The sequence below is a fragment of the Engystomops pustulosus genome, chromosome 11, assembly GCF_040894005.1.
Source record: "Engystomops pustulosus chromosome 11, aEngPut4.maternal, whole genome shotgun sequence".
Taxonomy (NCBI): Eukaryota; Metazoa; Chordata; class Amphibia; order Anura; family Leptodactylidae; genus Engystomops; species Engystomops pustulosus.
In genome coordinates, this window is record NC_092421.1 from 4,871,700 (window position 1) to 4,890,429 (window position 18,730).

At 44.7% G+C, this 18,730-nt stretch overlaps 1 protein-coding gene across 8 annotated transcripts in view; it reads left to right on the forward strand.

The window, feature by feature from the left end:
- The window catches only part of DLG5 (discs large MAGUK scaffold protein 5), a 76,762-nt gene that overhangs the window by 3,932 nt on the left and 54,100 nt on the right, over positions 1-18,730 (forward strand). For 5 of the 8 annotated variants that reach the window (XM_072129958.1, XM_072129957.1, XM_072129960.1 and 2 more), the window contains exon 2: positions 15,146-15,238. In XM_072129958.1, coding sequence (XP_071986059.1) covers positions 15,146-15,238 — 93 coding nt within the window. Of the gene's footprint in view, positions 1-1,335; positions 1,357-15,145; positions 15,239-18,730 lie in introns of those variants that run through there. The other 3 variants (XM_072129956.1, XM_072129961.1, XM_072129962.1) reach the window with 2 other exon arrangements.

Here is an 18,730-nt window from a genome sequence, read left to right on the forward strand (position 1 = left end):
TCTCTCTCCTCCTCCTGCCTCTCTATACTGTGTCTCCTCTCTCTCCTCCTCCTGCCTCTCTATACTGTCTCCTCTCTCCTCCTCCTGCCTCTCTATACTGTGTCTCCTCTCTCTCCTCCTCCTGCCTCTCTATACTGTGTCTCCTCTCTCTCCTCCTCCTGCCTCTCTATACTGTGTCTCCTCTCTCTCCTCCTCCTTCTGCCTCTCTATACTGTGTCTCCTCTCTCTCCTCCTGCCTCTCTATACTGTGTCTCCTCTCTCTCCTCCTGCCTCTCTATACTGTTTCTCCTCTCTCTCCTCCTGCCTCTCTATACTGTTTCTCCTCTCTCTCCTCCTCCTGCCTCTCTATACTGTGTCTCCTCTCTCCTCCTTCTGCCTCTCTATACTGTGTCTCCTCTCTCCTCCTCCTGCCTCTCTATACTGTGTCTCCTCTCTCCTCCTCCTGCCTCTCTATACTGTGTCTCCTCTCTCCTCCTCCTGCCTCTCTATACTGTGTCTCCTCTCTCCTCCTTCTGCCTCTCTATACTGTGTCTCCTCTCTCCTCCTCCTCCTGCCTCTCTATACTGTGTCTCCTCTCTCCTCCTCCTTCTGCCTCTCTATACTGTGTCTCCTCTCTCCTCCTTCTGCCTCTCTATACTGTGTCTCCTCTCTCCTCCTCCTCCTGCCTCTCTATACTGTGTCTCCTCTCTCTCCTCCTCCTGCCTCTCTATACTGTGTCTCCTCTCTCTCCTCCTTCTGCCTCTCTATACTGTGTCTCCTCTCTCCTCCTCCTCCTGCCTCTCTATACTGTGTCTCCTCTCTCCTCCTTCTGCCTCTCTATACTGTGTCTCCTCTCTCTCCTCCTCCTGCCTCTCTATACTGTGTCTCCTCTCTCTCCTCCTCCTGCCTCTCTATACTGTGTCTCCTCTCTCTCCTCCTCCTGCCTCTCTATACTGTGTCTCCTCTCTCTCCTCCTCCTGCCTCTCTATACTGTGTCTCCTCTCTCTCCTCCTCCTGCCTCTCTATACTGTGTCTCCTCTCTCTCCTCCTCCTGCCTCTCTATACTGTGTCTCCTCTCTCTCCTCCTCCTGCCTCTCTATACTGTGTCTCCACTCTCTCCTCCTCCTGCCTCTCTATACTGTGTCTCCACTCTCTCCTCCTCCTGCCTCTCTATACTGTGTCTCCACTCTCTCCTCCTCCTGCCTCTCTATACTGTGTCTCCTCTCTCTCCTCCTCCTGCCTCTCTATACTGTGTCTCCTCTCTCTCCTCCTCCTGCCTCTCTATACGTTGTCTCCTCTCTTGTCTCGTATCTCATGTTTCCTTATTCTATACATGTGCTCAGTCTCTCGGATGTCTCTGCTGTTCTCTAGGACTCAGTAAGTTTATACAGAGCAGATTGCCCCCAGCTGTAGGCGCCGCAGACGGCTGTACTGATGCAGTTTCTGCTCTTTATTTCACACGCAGGATAAAAATAGCCGTGTAGTGAGCAGCCAGTATGATGAGGATGATGAGGGTGATGATGACAATGATTATGAATACCAAGTTGCTCGCAGGAGTATGGTGACTTGTGTGCCGTCGCCAGCGATCTGCCTACATGTCGTATTCTCTCCATTGTTTGCTTTGCTGGGAAATCTCAGGAGCTCTGCGGTGGCCTCACCATTAAAGATGGAGCCTACGTATGCAGTGTCCGTGCCAGGCCTGTGTAAAGAACTGGGGGAGCGCCCAAAGTTGTATTTCACTTGCTTGAACAATTTCCACATCGGTTTGATAGTCACTTCTTGTAGCAGACGCTCTGCCTTTTAGTCTAGCTGGGAAGTGCTGACACCACAGCCTTCAGCTAATGTTCCCTTAGTGAACAAACAGTGGGGAACGTGGCGGCGCGCCAGGCATAGCGTTCTCCGAGCAGCGCCTAATAGTGGGCAGCAGGGGTGCCCCGCCGCTGGATCCACCATGATCAGCATCCCAAAGTCTCATTTCTAATCATATATATATATATTATATACAGCATGAATATTCACATCATCATCTGAACTGAACCATCACAGCCGGGTCCATTCCCATGACTCAGATGGGACTGTGACATTTCTGAATAAATCCACTGTATGAATTGATGAATTGTATCGTTTCTGGGTCGTGTCAAACACACAAAGTAGCGGATAATGTGGACAGGTGATAAGTATTGCATTGGTGGGGTCTGATATCGGGAATGGAACGATAAGCAGGTGGCCCCATTACCAGCTTAGGCCGAGTCACTGCAGTTTAGCTCTCATTCATATCATTGGGAGATGTTTTGCAGTAACTATTCCTACCACTACACTTAGAACGGAGCTGTCCACTTCTACATCTGTTTTATCAGCTGCCAAGACCAGCGCTCAGAAGTGGCATCAGATGTGGTTTGAATATTAAAAGAAGCTTGTCACCAGCATTTTACACCTCCAAAACCTCTATAGCCCCCACAGGGAAGATATAAAAAATGCCTCCAAAATCATATGCAAAACAGCTGAGAAGAGTCACTTTTTGCTTGAGGTGAGACACTCTTAGAGGCTGAAGAGAGTGTAGCACTGTAGACTCTGCTATCTTGGACTCAAGTGTTATTGATCAGCTGAAAATCTCTTCTTTCAGAACCTCTCATGATTGTGGTAATGTGAGCTACGGAACCAAAGATACGAGCGGTTAAATGGTTTGTCCCAAGTTTATAAGGAGGGTGCCTGGCGTGTGCCCTGCTACTCTACTCCATGGACGCGCTGAAGATGTCCCAGCTCGGCACCCGTAGTCGGTGAATGGACCGGCAGGGTCTCCATCAATTAGTGAGGACTGGATGCCCGTTATTCAGATTGCCGGGTTCCCTTTTTCGTGATTGGTAGGGGTTCCCAGCAATTGTACCCCCACCAATCAACTAGTTATCTGTTATCTTGTGGATAGGGGAAAACTTAGATACTTTGTTATGACCCCATTAACCCCTAAACGTACCTGGAATAATAGGAAAGGAAAGCTAATTCTTAAATTAAAAAATCTAAAAACTGTAACAATTATAATCCTGTTTCTTTCCCAAATAAATAAAAATCATTAACCCGTTAGATATCCCCATATCTCATGATGCCCAATATGTCACCCCTGCTATGAACGCCATGATGGTAAATCGTATACAAACGTCAGATTTGTTGCTTTTTTTCGCCATTCTCCCACCCATAAAAAGTTGATCAAAATGTTATCAAATTAATATAAATGAAAACATTGTCTCATCCCGCAGAAAAAATGACACCTAATACAGTTGTGTGCACCAAAGTATGAAAAAGCTATTGGCGTCGGACTATGGCGAAGTGTTTTTGTACAAAAGATTAACAGTTTGGAAAAAAATTTACAAAAATACAATAAACCTAAACTCTCCGCATTTGGAATTAGTTTGCAGAATCCCAGTACACTGCACAAATTTGTGACTTTTTTAAATTATTATTTTATTTATTATTTTTATTATTATTGCTTTTGTGGCACTTTTGAAAGGTTATGTGTTGAAGTTCGGAGAAATGTTCATTGTGTTTACCAATTTTACAGACTAATAATGGTGTAAAATCCGCACTAATCTGAGAGCTGGTACAGATTTTATTATTGGTGTTTAGGAAAGACTAAAAATGCTCCAGATATATGTATAAAAATCTACAAATTTAATTATCATATATACTCGAGTATAAGCCTAGTTTTTCAGCACAAAAAATGTGCTGAAACCCCAAACTCGGCTTATACTCGAGTAAAAAATATATAGGTTTTACCAAGTTTTTGTGGTAGAATTAGGGGCCTCGGCTTATACTTGGGTCGGCTTATACTCGAGAATATACGGTAAACTTAAAGGGAACCTGTCAGCAGAAATAGCTCTGATAAACCACTGCCTGTTGTGACTGTTCTGGTTTTTTTTTTAATTTATTTTTAATTTAACTTTAATTTAGATTCATTTATGGATTGTTCTGGCTCAGTGGTCGGCGTGAAATATGTTGTATACTCCGGTCTAGCGTGGTGCCACCTCAATTATTTTTTAGATATGTGTATGAAAAATGTTTGTTTTTATTGTTTATTTTCTCTTACCAAAATTGTTACAGCTGACCCACTGGTGTAACAAAGTATTGTCCATGTTAATATCCATCAGGAATCCCTGGTCTAGTCTCATACGTATATCTTTATCTTATGGTGCTCCTGCATAAGCCGTTGCAGGCTGCTGCTAACCCTATTCATTGCTGGTTGCTGTAACCGTGGCATCTAGGAGGTTGTTTTAGGGGAGGCCTCTTTCCAGTGACTTCATGCTTTACCCTGCAGTAACATATGGTGGATATTCCATAAATGTGCCAAGTCATTGTGTAATCCGAATCGGCTGCAGCCAGGAATACGGAATATTCATTTCTCATCTTCATCAAATGACTTTTGTTTTTATTGTGCTTTATAATCCGCGGTGCAGGGAAATATTCTGCAATCTCTCCTATTGAGCTTGAATCCTATTTCTAATCCTCTTACCACTGAGCTGGTGCAGAACCTTCATTTCTAGGCACTTTCATTGTTCTCAGCCACTTCCTATTGCACTACATTATATTTATCTGCTCTAGTTATTAATTGCGCCAGCAGCCGGCACCCATGCCTCTTGGCTGATAGCAGCGGTGGCTATAGCACAGTGGTGGCGAACCTATGGCACGGGTGCCAGAGGTGGCACTCTGAGCCCTTTCTGTGGGCACCCAGCACAGAATTTACCAGATGGACTGCAGGAGGAAGCCTTGAGTCCTAAGACATCCTAGGACGCGCCACACTATTTTAAAATGAGACCTACTTGGCTGCCAAGACTATAGGAGGAGCGAGAAGGTGTGGACAGAGATGAATTATTGTTGGAGCTCCTGCTTTGGGTCCCCTGATTCTTCCTCTTTAGGGGACCCAGGAGGGAAGCTTCAATCCAAATGTTTCCTGCTTTATATTGTATTGGTGTACTAAGGACACCAATACGATTGAAACTTGTGATACAGCAGAGATCAATAGATTACTGCCCAAATTGTCATGTTGGCACTTTGCAACATAAAAATGGGTTTTGGTTGTAGTTTGGGCACTCTGTATCTAAAAGGTTCGCCATCACTGCTATAGCACCATAAAACACTGGATGGAACCAGAAGCAGAGAGCTCGTCCATTGTAGCAAAGCCTACGGTAAACCAGCACAACACAATTCAAACAAATGGGAGCCAAGTCTGCTGAAAGGCTGTATGCTACTTCCCAGAATCCTCTAGTGGAGCCTCATTGGCTATAAGTCTCCACATGCCTGCAAGGCAGCCTTACGTGGAAAAGCTTCCATAAGGAGAGATCTAATTTTCTGATGGTTGGGAATCTGTTTCTTCTGGAATCGATATACTGGTTTGGCTTTAATCCCGCACCATGGGCCACATTTACTTACCCCTCCGGAGGAGTTCCCAGAAAGTACATTGTCCGACTCCAATGCACTGCCGATATCCTGCATGTGTCGCTTCTCCGCTCAGGTTCATCAGAGTTCACCTTCTTCTTCCCGTTGCTTATAATTGCTTCATATTGCGAAACAATTTGAATGTTAAATCCCGTGCAGGCACGCCTCCTGTTTTCTGTCAGCGCATCTGCGCCAAAATCCCATGGCCTGCCACACAATCCCCTGCTAAATGCCTGTCACAGCCTTGCAATCCCCAAAAAATGTTGGAAAATCCGACTAAAGTGCAGCCGCGGACCCTTGGTAAATAAGCCCCCATGTCTTTAGGCTTCCTGAAAGTCATGCTTGATTGTAAGGGAGCTGCCTTTTAGACGAGGGCACACAGTATTTTCTGCAGATAACTGCTGATGGCGCATACAAGTAACTAGGACAACGCTGAATCCTCACTTCCTTACTTATACCCTGTAAACTTATTAAAGCTAAAAATAAAATGCAAATAAATGTAAGTCTGAGGTCAGATTTTCAGAGCTTTTGGGAATGTCTGGTTTGTAACATAACCTGCATGCATTTTTGGTCTACAGGCAGTCCCCGGGTAACGTTCTGTAGGTTTGTTCTTAAGTTGAATTTGTATGTAAGTCGGAACTGTATATTTTATCATTGTAGCCCCAGACAGAACTTTTTTGGTCTCTGTGACAATTGGATTTTAAAAATATTGGATTCTCATAAGAACCAGGACTAATAATAAATCTTCATTACAGACGCCTGTGATACCTGTTACAGCTGATTATTGTAGCCAAAGGATAAAGTACAGGAAATTACCAACATCCAGAGGTCCATCTGTAACTAGGGGTCGTCTGTAAGTCAGGTGTCCTTAAGTAAGGGACCGCCTGTAGTTGGGTTATGCAAATAACCTTATAACCCAGCATATAAACCGGTTTATGAGGGATCGGTTCTGTCGGACTAATCGCATCCGTTTTTATGAGGAAATTGACTGGACCTCGGGGAGGTTTTGTATCCAGACTTTTTCAAGGAACGATATCATGTAAATAGTTAGTACATAAAGTAAACAATTTTTGGACTAGGGGAAAATCTGTGTATTTGGGTCAGCAATTGGCTTACTGAAAGATGACACGTTCTTGGTTTGGATTGAAGTTGCCAGTGGAGGCCTCGGGGGTCGGTATTGGGCAATTAGTACATTTTCCCATGGGGCCACCTGAGATATTGGAATGGTTTTATAGGGCCGGGCTTATACTTAGTTCTACTCAATACCTAATGCCCTCTCTCATTTTGTCCCCTTCATAATCCTTTCTCATTACACCCCCATTCGTAATGCTCCCTCTCATTATGTCCCCATCCATAATGTTCCTTTTCATTATGGCCCCTCTCGTTATATCCCCGTTTATAATTTCTGCCCCATCTGGTCTCCACAGCGGCGGCTCGGTTCTGTGCGGGGAGGTGCCCACCGCTGGCGACCCACTGACGTTATTACGTTTCTGGTGCTGTGCTGTCCCTAGTGGCAGAACAGGATATGTATTACTCCCTGCTCTCCCCAAGTGACCCCCCACCATGATTGCAGAGTTCGTGACCGCGGTCGTGGTGGGTGGTCATATGGGCCCTCCAAAATACTTTGCAGGCCGAGTGTGGCCTGCAAGCTGCATCATGCCGGCCCTGTCCTAGAGGGTTTACAGAGTCGAGTTATAATATTTGCAGATGATACAAAGCTCTGTAAAGTAATTAATCCTGATAGTATAATATTACAAAGGGACTACAGGGTGGAAGCTTGATGGAGAATACATGACCAGACGGCACAAATGATAGAGCAGGTCCTATTTCTGCCCGGTCATGCCTTCTCATCTGCGCAGGCGTGAGCGGTGCCCACCCGCTGACAATGAAACTTTTGAATGCATATATCTGGTCAATCTGGCCCTGGAAAACAACTTCTAGGGGTCTTGGGAATCTTTAGGTAAAGCCAATCCTCCAGCCCAGTAATCAGGGATGCAAGTTGAGTCTGTGGCCAACTACTGCATCGGCAATGGACCTCCCGTAGCCTGGTGGCAGATAACAGCCAATGGCAGCTGGTTTCTGCTATAGCTATCAGCCGCTATTTCTTTCTTTGATGGTTTTTTATTTGGTTTTTTTTTTCAAAAATTAAAATCTGCCCTAGAATCCAGGGCTATAATTGACATAATGTAGATTCAGGAGCCGGAGTGCGGGTGGATCTTGTGTCTTTGTTGTATGATCTTTCCCGCTCGCTGCCCTTGTCGTCTTTCGGTGTCCTGCCTGTTCCCGGATGCAGACGTTGAGGTCTGTGTAACATTACACCTGGGGAGTCGCGCAGTAATACAACACACCCGGGCCGACTGGTTTCACCACCGATTAACAACACGTCTTTGTTATGTTGTGTCCAAAGTGCGTTGTCATTGTGCTCCCTTGCCTTTAACTCTTTCCTTCCATGGTAGTATAGCGTGCAAAAGGTTACAGGTGACGGAAGTGACTCATTTGCTGTGAAGTCCTCGTGCATTGACCTGCATCCCGGATAATGGCCCAGAAACCTCTGGAAGTGCATGACCCTGTCTGCGCTTATGTGACCCAACTTGCCGAATATCCACAGCAGTAAATTGACTCCTTTCTATGATGTCATAGTCTTCCAGTACACCTGGTGTAACCCCGATTCTGCTGGTGGCCATTGGCGATGAGGGATAACCATACTGAATGGCTTGGTTTCTCTGAGGGTGCACAGTTTTTCAGATGCAGTTTTTTTGAAGCCAGAAGCAGGTGTGGATCATAAAGGGTGAGAACAGAACATTGCGAGACGTTGTTCATGTTCTTCTTTTATTTTCTTCACTCCAATCCTGCTTTATACATCAAAAACGGCTGCTGAAAAACTGAAGGTGTGAACGCACCCATAACAAATGATCAAAACTTCTCTTTAACCGTGTCCTAGTTGCAAATCTGGACGGCACCCAAACTGCTTCTTACCTGGTGCTCGTGGATAGTAGCAGTGTATCCGGCACCTTTGAGGCGGCTTTTAACGTGTCCGGAATATTACATGGATGCTATACTTTATGACAAATTGTACCTACAATAAAAAGAAGCCACCTCGACGTGCCGGGACCATCTCTTTCATGTTTTGGTTGTAACTATTCAGACCGCGTTCACAATTCATATGGGAGGAGCTTGGATTGGCCGCATATTTGTTTCCACTTAAACGCATGCAACCGGGAACAATCGCCGTTGATAAAGGAAACCTGTGTTTCGGTGTATATGTATATGTGATTGGGCCAAGCCCCTCCCCTTTGAGTTTTAATTGCAATTCAAAACACAATTCACACACAGGGGGTCATTTACTAAGGGCCCGATTCGCGTTTTCCCGACGTGTTACCTGAATATTTCCGATTTGCGCCGATTTGTACCTGAATTGCCCTGGGAATTTGGCGCACACGACCGGATTGTGGCGCATCGGCGCTGGCATGCACGCAACGGAAACGGGGGGCGTGGCCGAACGAAAACCCGACGAATTCGGAAAAACCGCCGCATTCAAGACAAAAAATGTGTTGCGAAAATTACACTTACCTTCACCAGGTATAGGCCGGTGAATTTCAGGGCATTCCAGTGCGCCTCCGGGGAACTTCAGCACAGCAGCGCCACCTGGTGGACGGCGGAGGAACTACCTTAGTGAATCCCGGCCAGACCCGAATCCACCGCAGAGAACGCGCCGCTGGATCGCAAACGGACCGGGTAAGTAAATCTGCCCCACAATGTTTGCAATAGCAATTCAGTGCGCTTAACCCCTTAAGGACGCAGCCAGTTTGTCCAAAATTTGACCAGTGTCTCTTCCTGTGCTAATAACTTTTCAACACTTTAACACAGGGGTCCCCAAACTTTTTACATAGGGGGCCGCTCACTGTCCCCCTCAGACCGTTGGAGGCCCGGACTAAAGTCTAAAAATAAATAGCGGTACATGTGACCGCATCCATAATACACTGGCACCCCCCCCCCCCTCAATTAATTATTTAATATACCGGTACTGCACCCCCTTGTGAACTATTTTATATATTGGCCCAATTAATTAATTAATATACTGAGACCTCTCTCCATTAATTATTGAATATGCCCCCCCCCAAAAAAAAATTACTAAACTGCCCCTCATAATTAATTATTTCCTATACCCGCTCCATTAATTATTTCCTATACCCCCACCATTAATTATTTCCTATGCTGCCCCCACCATTAATTATTTCCTATTCTACCCCTCATAATTAATTATTTCCTATTCTGCCCCTCATAATTAATTATTTCCTATTCTGCCCCTCATAATTAATTATTTCCTATGCTGCCCCCACCATTAATTATTTCCTATGCTGCCCCCACCATTAATTATTTCCTATGCTACCCCTCATAATTAATTATTTCCTATGCTACCCCTCATAATTATTTCCTATTCTACCCCTCATAATTAATTATTTCCTATTCTGCCCCTCATAATTAATTATTTCCTATTCTGCCCCTCATAATTATTTCCTATGCTGCCCCTCATAATTATTTCCTATTCTACCCCTCATAATTAATTATTTCCTATTCTGCCCCTCATAATTATTTCCTATGCTGCCCCTCATAATTATTTCCTATTCTGCCCCTCATAATTAATTATTTCCTATTCTGCCCCTCATAATTATTTCCTATTCTGCCCCTCATAATTATTTCCTATGCTGCCCCTCATAATTAATTATTTCCTATGCTGCCCCCACCATTAATTATTTCCTATTCTGCCCCTCATAATTAATTATTTCCTATTCTGCCCCTCATAATTAATTATTTCCTATGCTGCCCCTCATAATTAATTATTTCCTATTCTGCCCCTCATAATTAATTATTTCCTATTCTGCCCCTCATAATTATTTCCTATGCTGCCCCTCATAATTAATTATTTCCTATGCTGCCCCTCATAATTAATTATTTCCTATTCTGCCCCTCATAATTAATTATTTCCTATGCTGCCCCTCATAATTAATTATTTCCTATTCTGCCCCTCATAATTAATTATTTCCTATGCTGCCCCTCATAATTAATTATTTCCTATGCTGCCCCTCATAATTAATTATTTCCTATACTCCCCCTCATAATTAATTATTTCCTATTCTACCCCTCATAGTTAATTATTTCCTATGCTGCCCCTCATAATTAATTATTTCCTATGCTGCCCCTCATAATTAATTATTTCCTATGCTACCCCTCATAATTAATTATTTCCTATGCTGCCCCTCATAGTTAATTATTTCCTATGCTGCCCCTCATAATTAATTATTTCCTATGCTGCCCCTCATAATTAATTATTTCCTATACTCCCCCTCATAATTAATTATTTCCTATTCTGCCCCTCATAGTTAATTATTTCCTATGCTACCCCTCATAATTAATTATTTCCTATGCTGCCCCTCATAATTAATTATTTCCTATGCTACCCCTCATAATTAATTATTTCCTATGCTGCCCCTCATAGTTAATTATTTCCTATGCTGCCCCTCATAGTTAATTATTTCCTATTCTACCCCTCATAATTAATTATTTCCTATGCTACCCCTCATAATTAATTATTTCCTATGCTGCCCCTCATAGTTAATTATTTCCTATTCTACCCCTCATAATTAATTATTTCCTATTCTGCCCCTCATAATTAATTATTTCCTATTCTGCCCCTCATAATTATTTCCTATGCTGCCCCTCATAATTATTTCCTATTCTACCCCTCATAATTAATTATTTCCTATTCTGCCCCTCATAATTAATTATTTCCTATTCTGCCCCTCATAATTATTTCCTATGCTGCCCCTCATAATTATTTCCTATGCTGCCCCTCATAATTAATTATTTCCTATTCTGCCCCTCATAGTTAATTATTTCCTATGCTGCCCCTCATAATTAATTATTTCCTATTCTGCCCCTCATAGTTAATTATTTCCTATGCTGCCCCTCATAGTTAATTATTTCCTATTCTACCCCTCATAATTAATTATTTCCTATGCTACCCCTCATAATTAATTATTTCCTATGCTGCCCCTCATAGTTAATTATTTCCTATTCTACCCCTCATAATTAATTATTTCCTATTCTGCCCCTCATAATTAATTATTTCCTATTCTGCCCCTCATAATTATTTCCTATGCTGCCCCTCATAATTATTTCCTATTCTACCCCTCATAATTAATTATTTCCTATTCTGCCCCTCATAATTAATTATTTCCTATTCTGCCCCTCATAATTATTTCCTATGCTACCCCTCATAGTTAATTATTTCCTATTCTGCCCCTCATAATTAATTATTTCCTATGCTGCCCCTCATAATTAATTATTTCCTATGCTGCCCCTCATAGTTAATTATTTCCTATTCTGCCCCTCATAATTAATTATTTCCTATGCTGCCCCTCATAATTAATTATTTCCTATGCTGCCCCTCATAGTTAATTATTTCCTATGCTACCCCTCATAATTAATTATTTCCTATGCTGCCCCTCATAATTAATTATTTCCTATTCTGCCCCTCATAGTTAATTATTTCCTATGCTGCCCCTCATAGTTAATTATTTCCTATGCTGCCCCTCATAATTATTTCCTATGCTGCCCCTCATAGTTAATTATTTCCTATGCTGCCCCTCATAATTATTTCCTATGCTGCCCCTCATAATTAATTATTTCCTATTCTGCCCCTCATAATTATTTCCTATGCTACCCCTCATAGTTAATTATTTCCTATGCTACCCCTCATAGTTAATTATTTCCTATTCTGCCCCTCATAATTATTTCCTATGCTACCCCTCATAGTTAATTATTTCCTATTCTGCCCCTCATAATTAATTATTTCCTATTCTGCCCCTCATAATTATTTCCTATGCTACCCCTCATAGTTAATTATTTCCTATGCTGCCCCTCATAGTTAATTATTTCCTATGCTGCCCCTCATAGTTAATTATTTCCTATTCTACCCCTCATAATTAATTATTTCCTATTCTGCCCCTCATAATTAATTATTTCCTATTCTGCCCCTCATAATTATTTCCTATGCTACCCCTCATAGTTAATTATTTCCTATGCTACCCCTCATAGTTAATTATTTCCTATGCTGCCCCTCATAGTTAATTATTTCCTATGCTGCCCCTCATAGTTAATTATTTCCTATGCTGCCCCTCATAATTAATTATTTCCTAAGCTGCCCCTCATAATTAACTATTGGCCCCCAGTCGCCACAATCTTTTTACTGCCCTTTAATAAAAAAAATAATAAAACTCTGTACTCACCTAAGTCTTCTATCTTCTTGCCGCGTCCGGGCAGGAAGGGGTGCGCGGCCGCGTGATGACGTCATCGCGCGGACGCGCAGCCTAGTTCATGGAGCGATGTGCGCCGGGGTTGTATTCCGGCCACATCGCTCCAGTAATAGTGCTCGAGCGGCCGTTTCCGGCTGCACCGAGCACTATACAGTGACGGGCAGGAGCTTCCTGTCCGGACGGACGGAGGCTCCTGCCCGACTGTTGCAGGCCGCGAGGGCCCGGCGCTGGCGCGCAAAGTGTCGGGGGCCGGATCAAAACGGTCCGCGGGCCGCATGTGGCCCGCGGGCCGTAGTTTGGGGAACCCTGCTTTAACACATCTGCTCCTCTCTCCACCGTTACCAAATCAAAATGGTGCCACTGGAGAGCGGCAAGGAGACAATTTTTTTTAGCCTAAAAAACGCTCAGACTTGACTGACTAATCGCAGCGATCGCCGGGGCTGGACCTATCTGATTGGCCGGGGGATGTCTACAGGAGCTTCTCCTGCCTCCGTCACCTGAGTGACATTGCGCTATCACCATGTCATGTGATACCGTTGCTTTTTTTTAACACATTGTTACAGTAGCGATTACAATGTGTTTACATCATGTATACACATTAAACATTGCATCTATATAAATGAAACGTGTGAACGCAACAACTAGCACTCCGACAGTCGTTTCCATGAATTGAGTGCACATGGACATTAGGTTTGGGCTCCTAGGACCATTCCGGATCCATCTCACTGAAGTCAATGAGTTTGCCTCTATACAGATTTTTGGTTGATATTTTGATTTGAGTGCATGACCACAACCAGTGACGCGGTCGCACCAATAATTGGTAACAGACTCCGCTAATTCCGAAATATTGGCTGGTGGTGTCACACGTTGCGTTTTGAACCTGGTTTTAGTCTGTTTTTAAGCAGTCCGTTAAACGCATGCGTTTTCTTCTACTGTTTTTGGTCGTTTTTCCCAATTATTAAGATAAATGGAAAAACGGTCAAAAAACTTTTAAAAACTTCTTAAAAACTGACTAAAACTGGGTTCAAAACGCCATGTGTGACACCATGTTAATAGGCAGTGCCCAATAACTGCGCTGATCCAAGGGACTGAAGAGTGGGGTCAGCGCTGCGGGATAAACATTGCTTCTAATAATGTTATTTTGTGACTCCATGATCCTCCGCTGATTCCAGAAGTTATTTTTAGAATGATTCCAGAGCCTCCTGCCATCACTTATTCCACAGCACTGACATCTCCTTCATCAAGACCAGAACTTTAACCACAGAAAACTTGTGTATGGTCGGATGCATACGGAGCGTTTTGTAGCATTTTTCCTGATACTTTTTATGTTTGAATTCTTAAATCGGTTTTTCACTTCTCTACAATTTCCGAATGTATCTTCTGTATCAATTCTAAACGGTTTTCTAGATCCCTTCCTGCTGTTTTATTGTTTACTTCCTGTTGACAGAGGTCGGTCCCTGGTCATGTGACATCACACAGGTGCAGGGATCGTTATATCACAGCTCTGATCACTTTCTATGATGTAACAGCAAGCCTTGCACCTGTGTGACATCACACGACGACAGACCAGGGTTTATCCACAGGAAGTAAACAATGAAGCTTCCTGCTGAATGTCAACAAGAAGAGAACTAGAAAAACAGAAATTATATTGGAAAATTGAATAACTTATCATCACCCAAACAATATCAATTATGTGATGAAATCAGACTATCCCCTTAAAGCAAACCTATCAGCAGGAATGTGATTATTAGCCGGTGACAGGTTCCCATAGCCTCTGCGATGCCGATTTAAAAAAAATGCATTTGTCAACATTCTAAATCGTTTCAGTACTTTATACAAATTTAATTCATGTTACCTGGCACTTTGCCCACGGCGTGTGGTGATTCACCCAGCAGGGGCAGCTGCAGCCTGTGTGTGCCTGTGCCAGTCTCCTCTCCTCCACACTCCTGGAGCTCCCTCTCTTCAGATTATTCATTGCGCGACACATTGGGGCAGATTTACTTACCCGGTCCATCCGTGATCCAGCGGCGCGTTCTCTGCGCTGGATTCGGGTCCGGCCGGGATTTATTAAGGCAGTTCCTCCGACGTCCCCCCGATTTCCGTCGCGTGCGTGTCAGCACCGATGCGCCACAATCCGATCGCGTGCGCCAAAAATATTCGGGTAACACATCGGGAAAACTTCAAAATTTTTTTAAATTATAAAAATTGGGAATTTTAAAAAATCTGAAAATTCCAAATGTGAATATTTATTTATTTTTTTAATGTTGTGCGCATATTGTTAGTTTGTAACCAATCTGGACAGTTAGACAAACATGAACCGATTTGTCTGCTTTATGTTGATATTTTTTAATGTCATTTTCTTTTATAAGGACTTGTAACCCCCATACCACGTGTGTCTAATTGTTATTCCCTCTGCTTTGTGACAGGCTCCACGTACAGCGTTCTCACCACCATGCCCTCAGACTCGGAAAGCAGCGGCTCTCTCAGCAGCGTGGGTAAGACTCAGGATTTTATGGACAGTACGTGTCACATTATTGAGTATCATACTTACCTAAACTTACGTAAACTCCAATGTAATTTTCGGAGGTCTATGCTGACATCTAGTGAATGGATTTTCCCAATTCCTCTGCACCTCCTGGGTTTAGGTGCCCAATGATTGGATAAAACTGGGTAAAGCGATCGGAGCAGGAGGATGGGATATTGTGACGCTCGTCCCCTTTTGTGCTGATCCTGCTAAGGTTTTTCTTTTTCTAATTTCCATCTTGAACTGCGGCCAAGTGCAGCTTCTATGTTGTAATGTATTCAGATGATGTCGCCCTGACTACATAACCTCACACAACAGAAATTGAAAGTGCATGGCGTGTCATCATATCAGCAGAATCTCTTGTGTTGTGTCTTAGGCTTTGGGCCTATGAAATCAGATTTTTAACACGAAATACCAAGGCTATGTGCTGGGGGGGGGGGGCACGGGCTGACGGCTATGTGCTGGGGGGGGGGCACGGGCTGACGGCTATGTGCTGGGGGGGGGGCACGGGCTGACGGCTATGTGCTGGGGGGGGGGGCACGGGCTGCCGGCTATGTGCTGTGGGGGGGCACGGGCTGCCGGCTATGTGCTGGGGGGGGCACGGGCTGACGGCTATGTGCTGGGGGGGGCACGGGCTGACGGCTATGTGCTGGGGGGGCACGGGCTGACGGCTATGTGCTCGGGGGGGGGGGGCACGGGCTGACGGCTATGTGCTGGGGGGGGCACGGGCTGACGGCTATGTGCTGGGGGGGGCACGGGCTGACGGCTATGTGCTGGGGGGGGCACGGGCTGACGGCTATGTGCTGGGGGGGGCACGGGCTGACGGCTATGTGCTGGGGGGGGCACGGGCTGACGGCTATGTGCTGGGGGGGGCACGGGCTGACGGCTATGTGCTGGGGGGGGCACGGGCTGACGGCTATGTGCTGGGGGGGGCACGGGCTGACGGCTATGTGCTGGGGGGGGCACGGGCTGACGGCTATGTGCTGGGGGGGGCACGGGCTGACGGCTATGTGCTGCGGGGGGGGGGCACGGGCTGACGGCTATGTGCTGCGGGGGGGGGGCACGGGCTGACAGCTATGTGCTGCGGGGGGGGGGGGCACGGGCTGACGGCTATGTGCTGCGGGGGGGGGGGCACGGGCTGACGGCTATGTGCTGGGGGGGGCACGGGCTGACGGCTATGTGCTGCGGGGGGGGGGCACGGGCTGACAGCTATGTGCTGCGGGGGGGGGGCACGGGCTGACAGCTATGTGCTGCGGGGGGGGGCACGGGCTGACACTTATGCATTTCCCACCCTTGGCTTATGCTACAGTCAATAGGTTTTCCCAGTTTATTTTACACTTTTACACTTCTACTCGGGTATATACGGTATGTTGATTATTATTATTTATATATATATATATATAAGGGGTGGGATAAGGGGACATAGAGGGGGAAAGCGAGAAAACATTTTTTTATGACCAGATTGGTGTCAATGTGGTGTGTGAGGAGGGTATTAGTGGTGGAGGACGCACCCGAGTTATGAAATTACTTAGAGACCATTAGGGTGATAATACCAGAGCCCTCAGGGGAGCCCGGCGAGGCCCAGACCCTCAGGGGAGCCCGGCGAGGCCCAGACCCTCAGGGGAGCCCGGCGAGGCCCAGACCCTTCCCGTGCCAGGAAATCCGACTTATCATTGTAACTTTATATGTCTGAGTTTAGGTCTTTTTAGCCCTTTTGTTCTGGTTGACACAATTGGCACTTTTGCTTACAGGAAATTTAACTTCATTAAGGTAAATGAACTCTTGACCTGTACACAGAAATGAGATAATTATTAGATAGTTATATATTCCCTTTACATTTTATTTGAGTGATACAAGCGGCGCACACATTGGATACAACCATCTTTCTATAAGTGGTGTCGGCCTATGGAGCGTCTGATTCAGCAGTTGGATGAACAATGCAATGTGTAGGAGAGACTCGCTGCGCTGCTTGTTGCCATTCCTTCTTACTTGCTTGTTTACAATGTGTAAAAGGCCACATCTGAGACATTGGAGGAGATTGATCAAGGATTGTGCAGTAGTTTTCTGGCATACATACCCTGCAATAAGCCGTGTGATTGGGATACACCAAGCGGGACATGGCATAGAATTGTCCGCCAATGAAGCCGCCCGCCGAGTTTATCAAGAGGGCAGAGCTTGCTGATGTATCCACTTGTGGTGGGGGTGGGGAGGACATCATCACATGGCACCAACATAACTGTCCCCCATTAAATTGGGGAAGTAAACAACCAAGATTGCCAAAAAATAAATATAAGATACTGTTCTGTTGCTTCTACTCAACCTATTGCCGCAAATCTTCAGTATGTGGCAAGGGGTGTATAGAGAGGGCTCACAGGCTGATACTAATAATAATCTTTATAGCGCTATAAAGATTGATTGCGGGTGTTAACCGTTTACGTGCCGCCATCCTGGCTGTCATAGTCTCTCCCCTTGATGGCGCTGGTCGGTCACGTTATCGTATACAAAATAATTTAACAAAAAGTGGAATAAAATCGTCCTAATAAATATAAAATGCTTTATGCATAACGCGTTTCGCGCTTGGACCACGCACTTCTTCTGGTTCATGTACATGTGATCCTGAAGAAGCGATTGGTCCAAGCGCGAAACGCGTTATGCATAAAGCATTTTATGTTCCGTCAGGATGATTTTATTCCACTTTTTGTTAAATTATTTTGTATACAAAAACGTGACAGACCAGCGCCATTTTAGCGTTCCAAACTGACTGTACCCTCTACGGGAAACAAGAATTCTTACTAATGGGCAGAATAGAGGTGCCAAAGATAAACCAGTTCTGTGCCCGGCAACTTCTAACATATCATTGAATGGAGCAGCAGGACGGACCCCATACTCCCCATTACTGGGGGTCCCCTTCTCATTGTACATCCCCAGCAGTGGGGATATTTTATAGGAGTTCTCCCAACATCTCCATTTGTAGGCAGTATGTGATAATATGGAGGTCACACCGATGACTTAAACAGAAGTCCTGACACCCATTTGATTTTTGGCAGCTCAATATTACTGTATTTTTCGGACTATAAGTCCAGACTATTAGTCCAGTGCGCCTTATATATGATCCGTACTTACAGACAACAGCTGCCTTGTACTGTGCACAGGTCTGCCACCTGCTGGTCATTCATCCTTATAATCAGGTGCGCCTTATAGTCCAGTGCGCCTTATATATGATCCGTACTTACAGACAACAGCTGCCTTGTACTGTGCACAGGTCTGCCACCTGCTGGTCATTCATCCTTATAATCCAGTGCGCCTTATATATGAACCTAGATGTTCTAGCAGGCATTCATTGATGGTGCGCCTTATAGTCCTAAAAATACTGTACTCCATCTTTCCAGCAAATCCTAAGTGTAACCTCTAGTTTCCGCTGACTATCCTGTCCTGGATCAGCCTTTAAGTGACTTTATGGTTCTGTATGTTTTTAATGTCTTGTTCT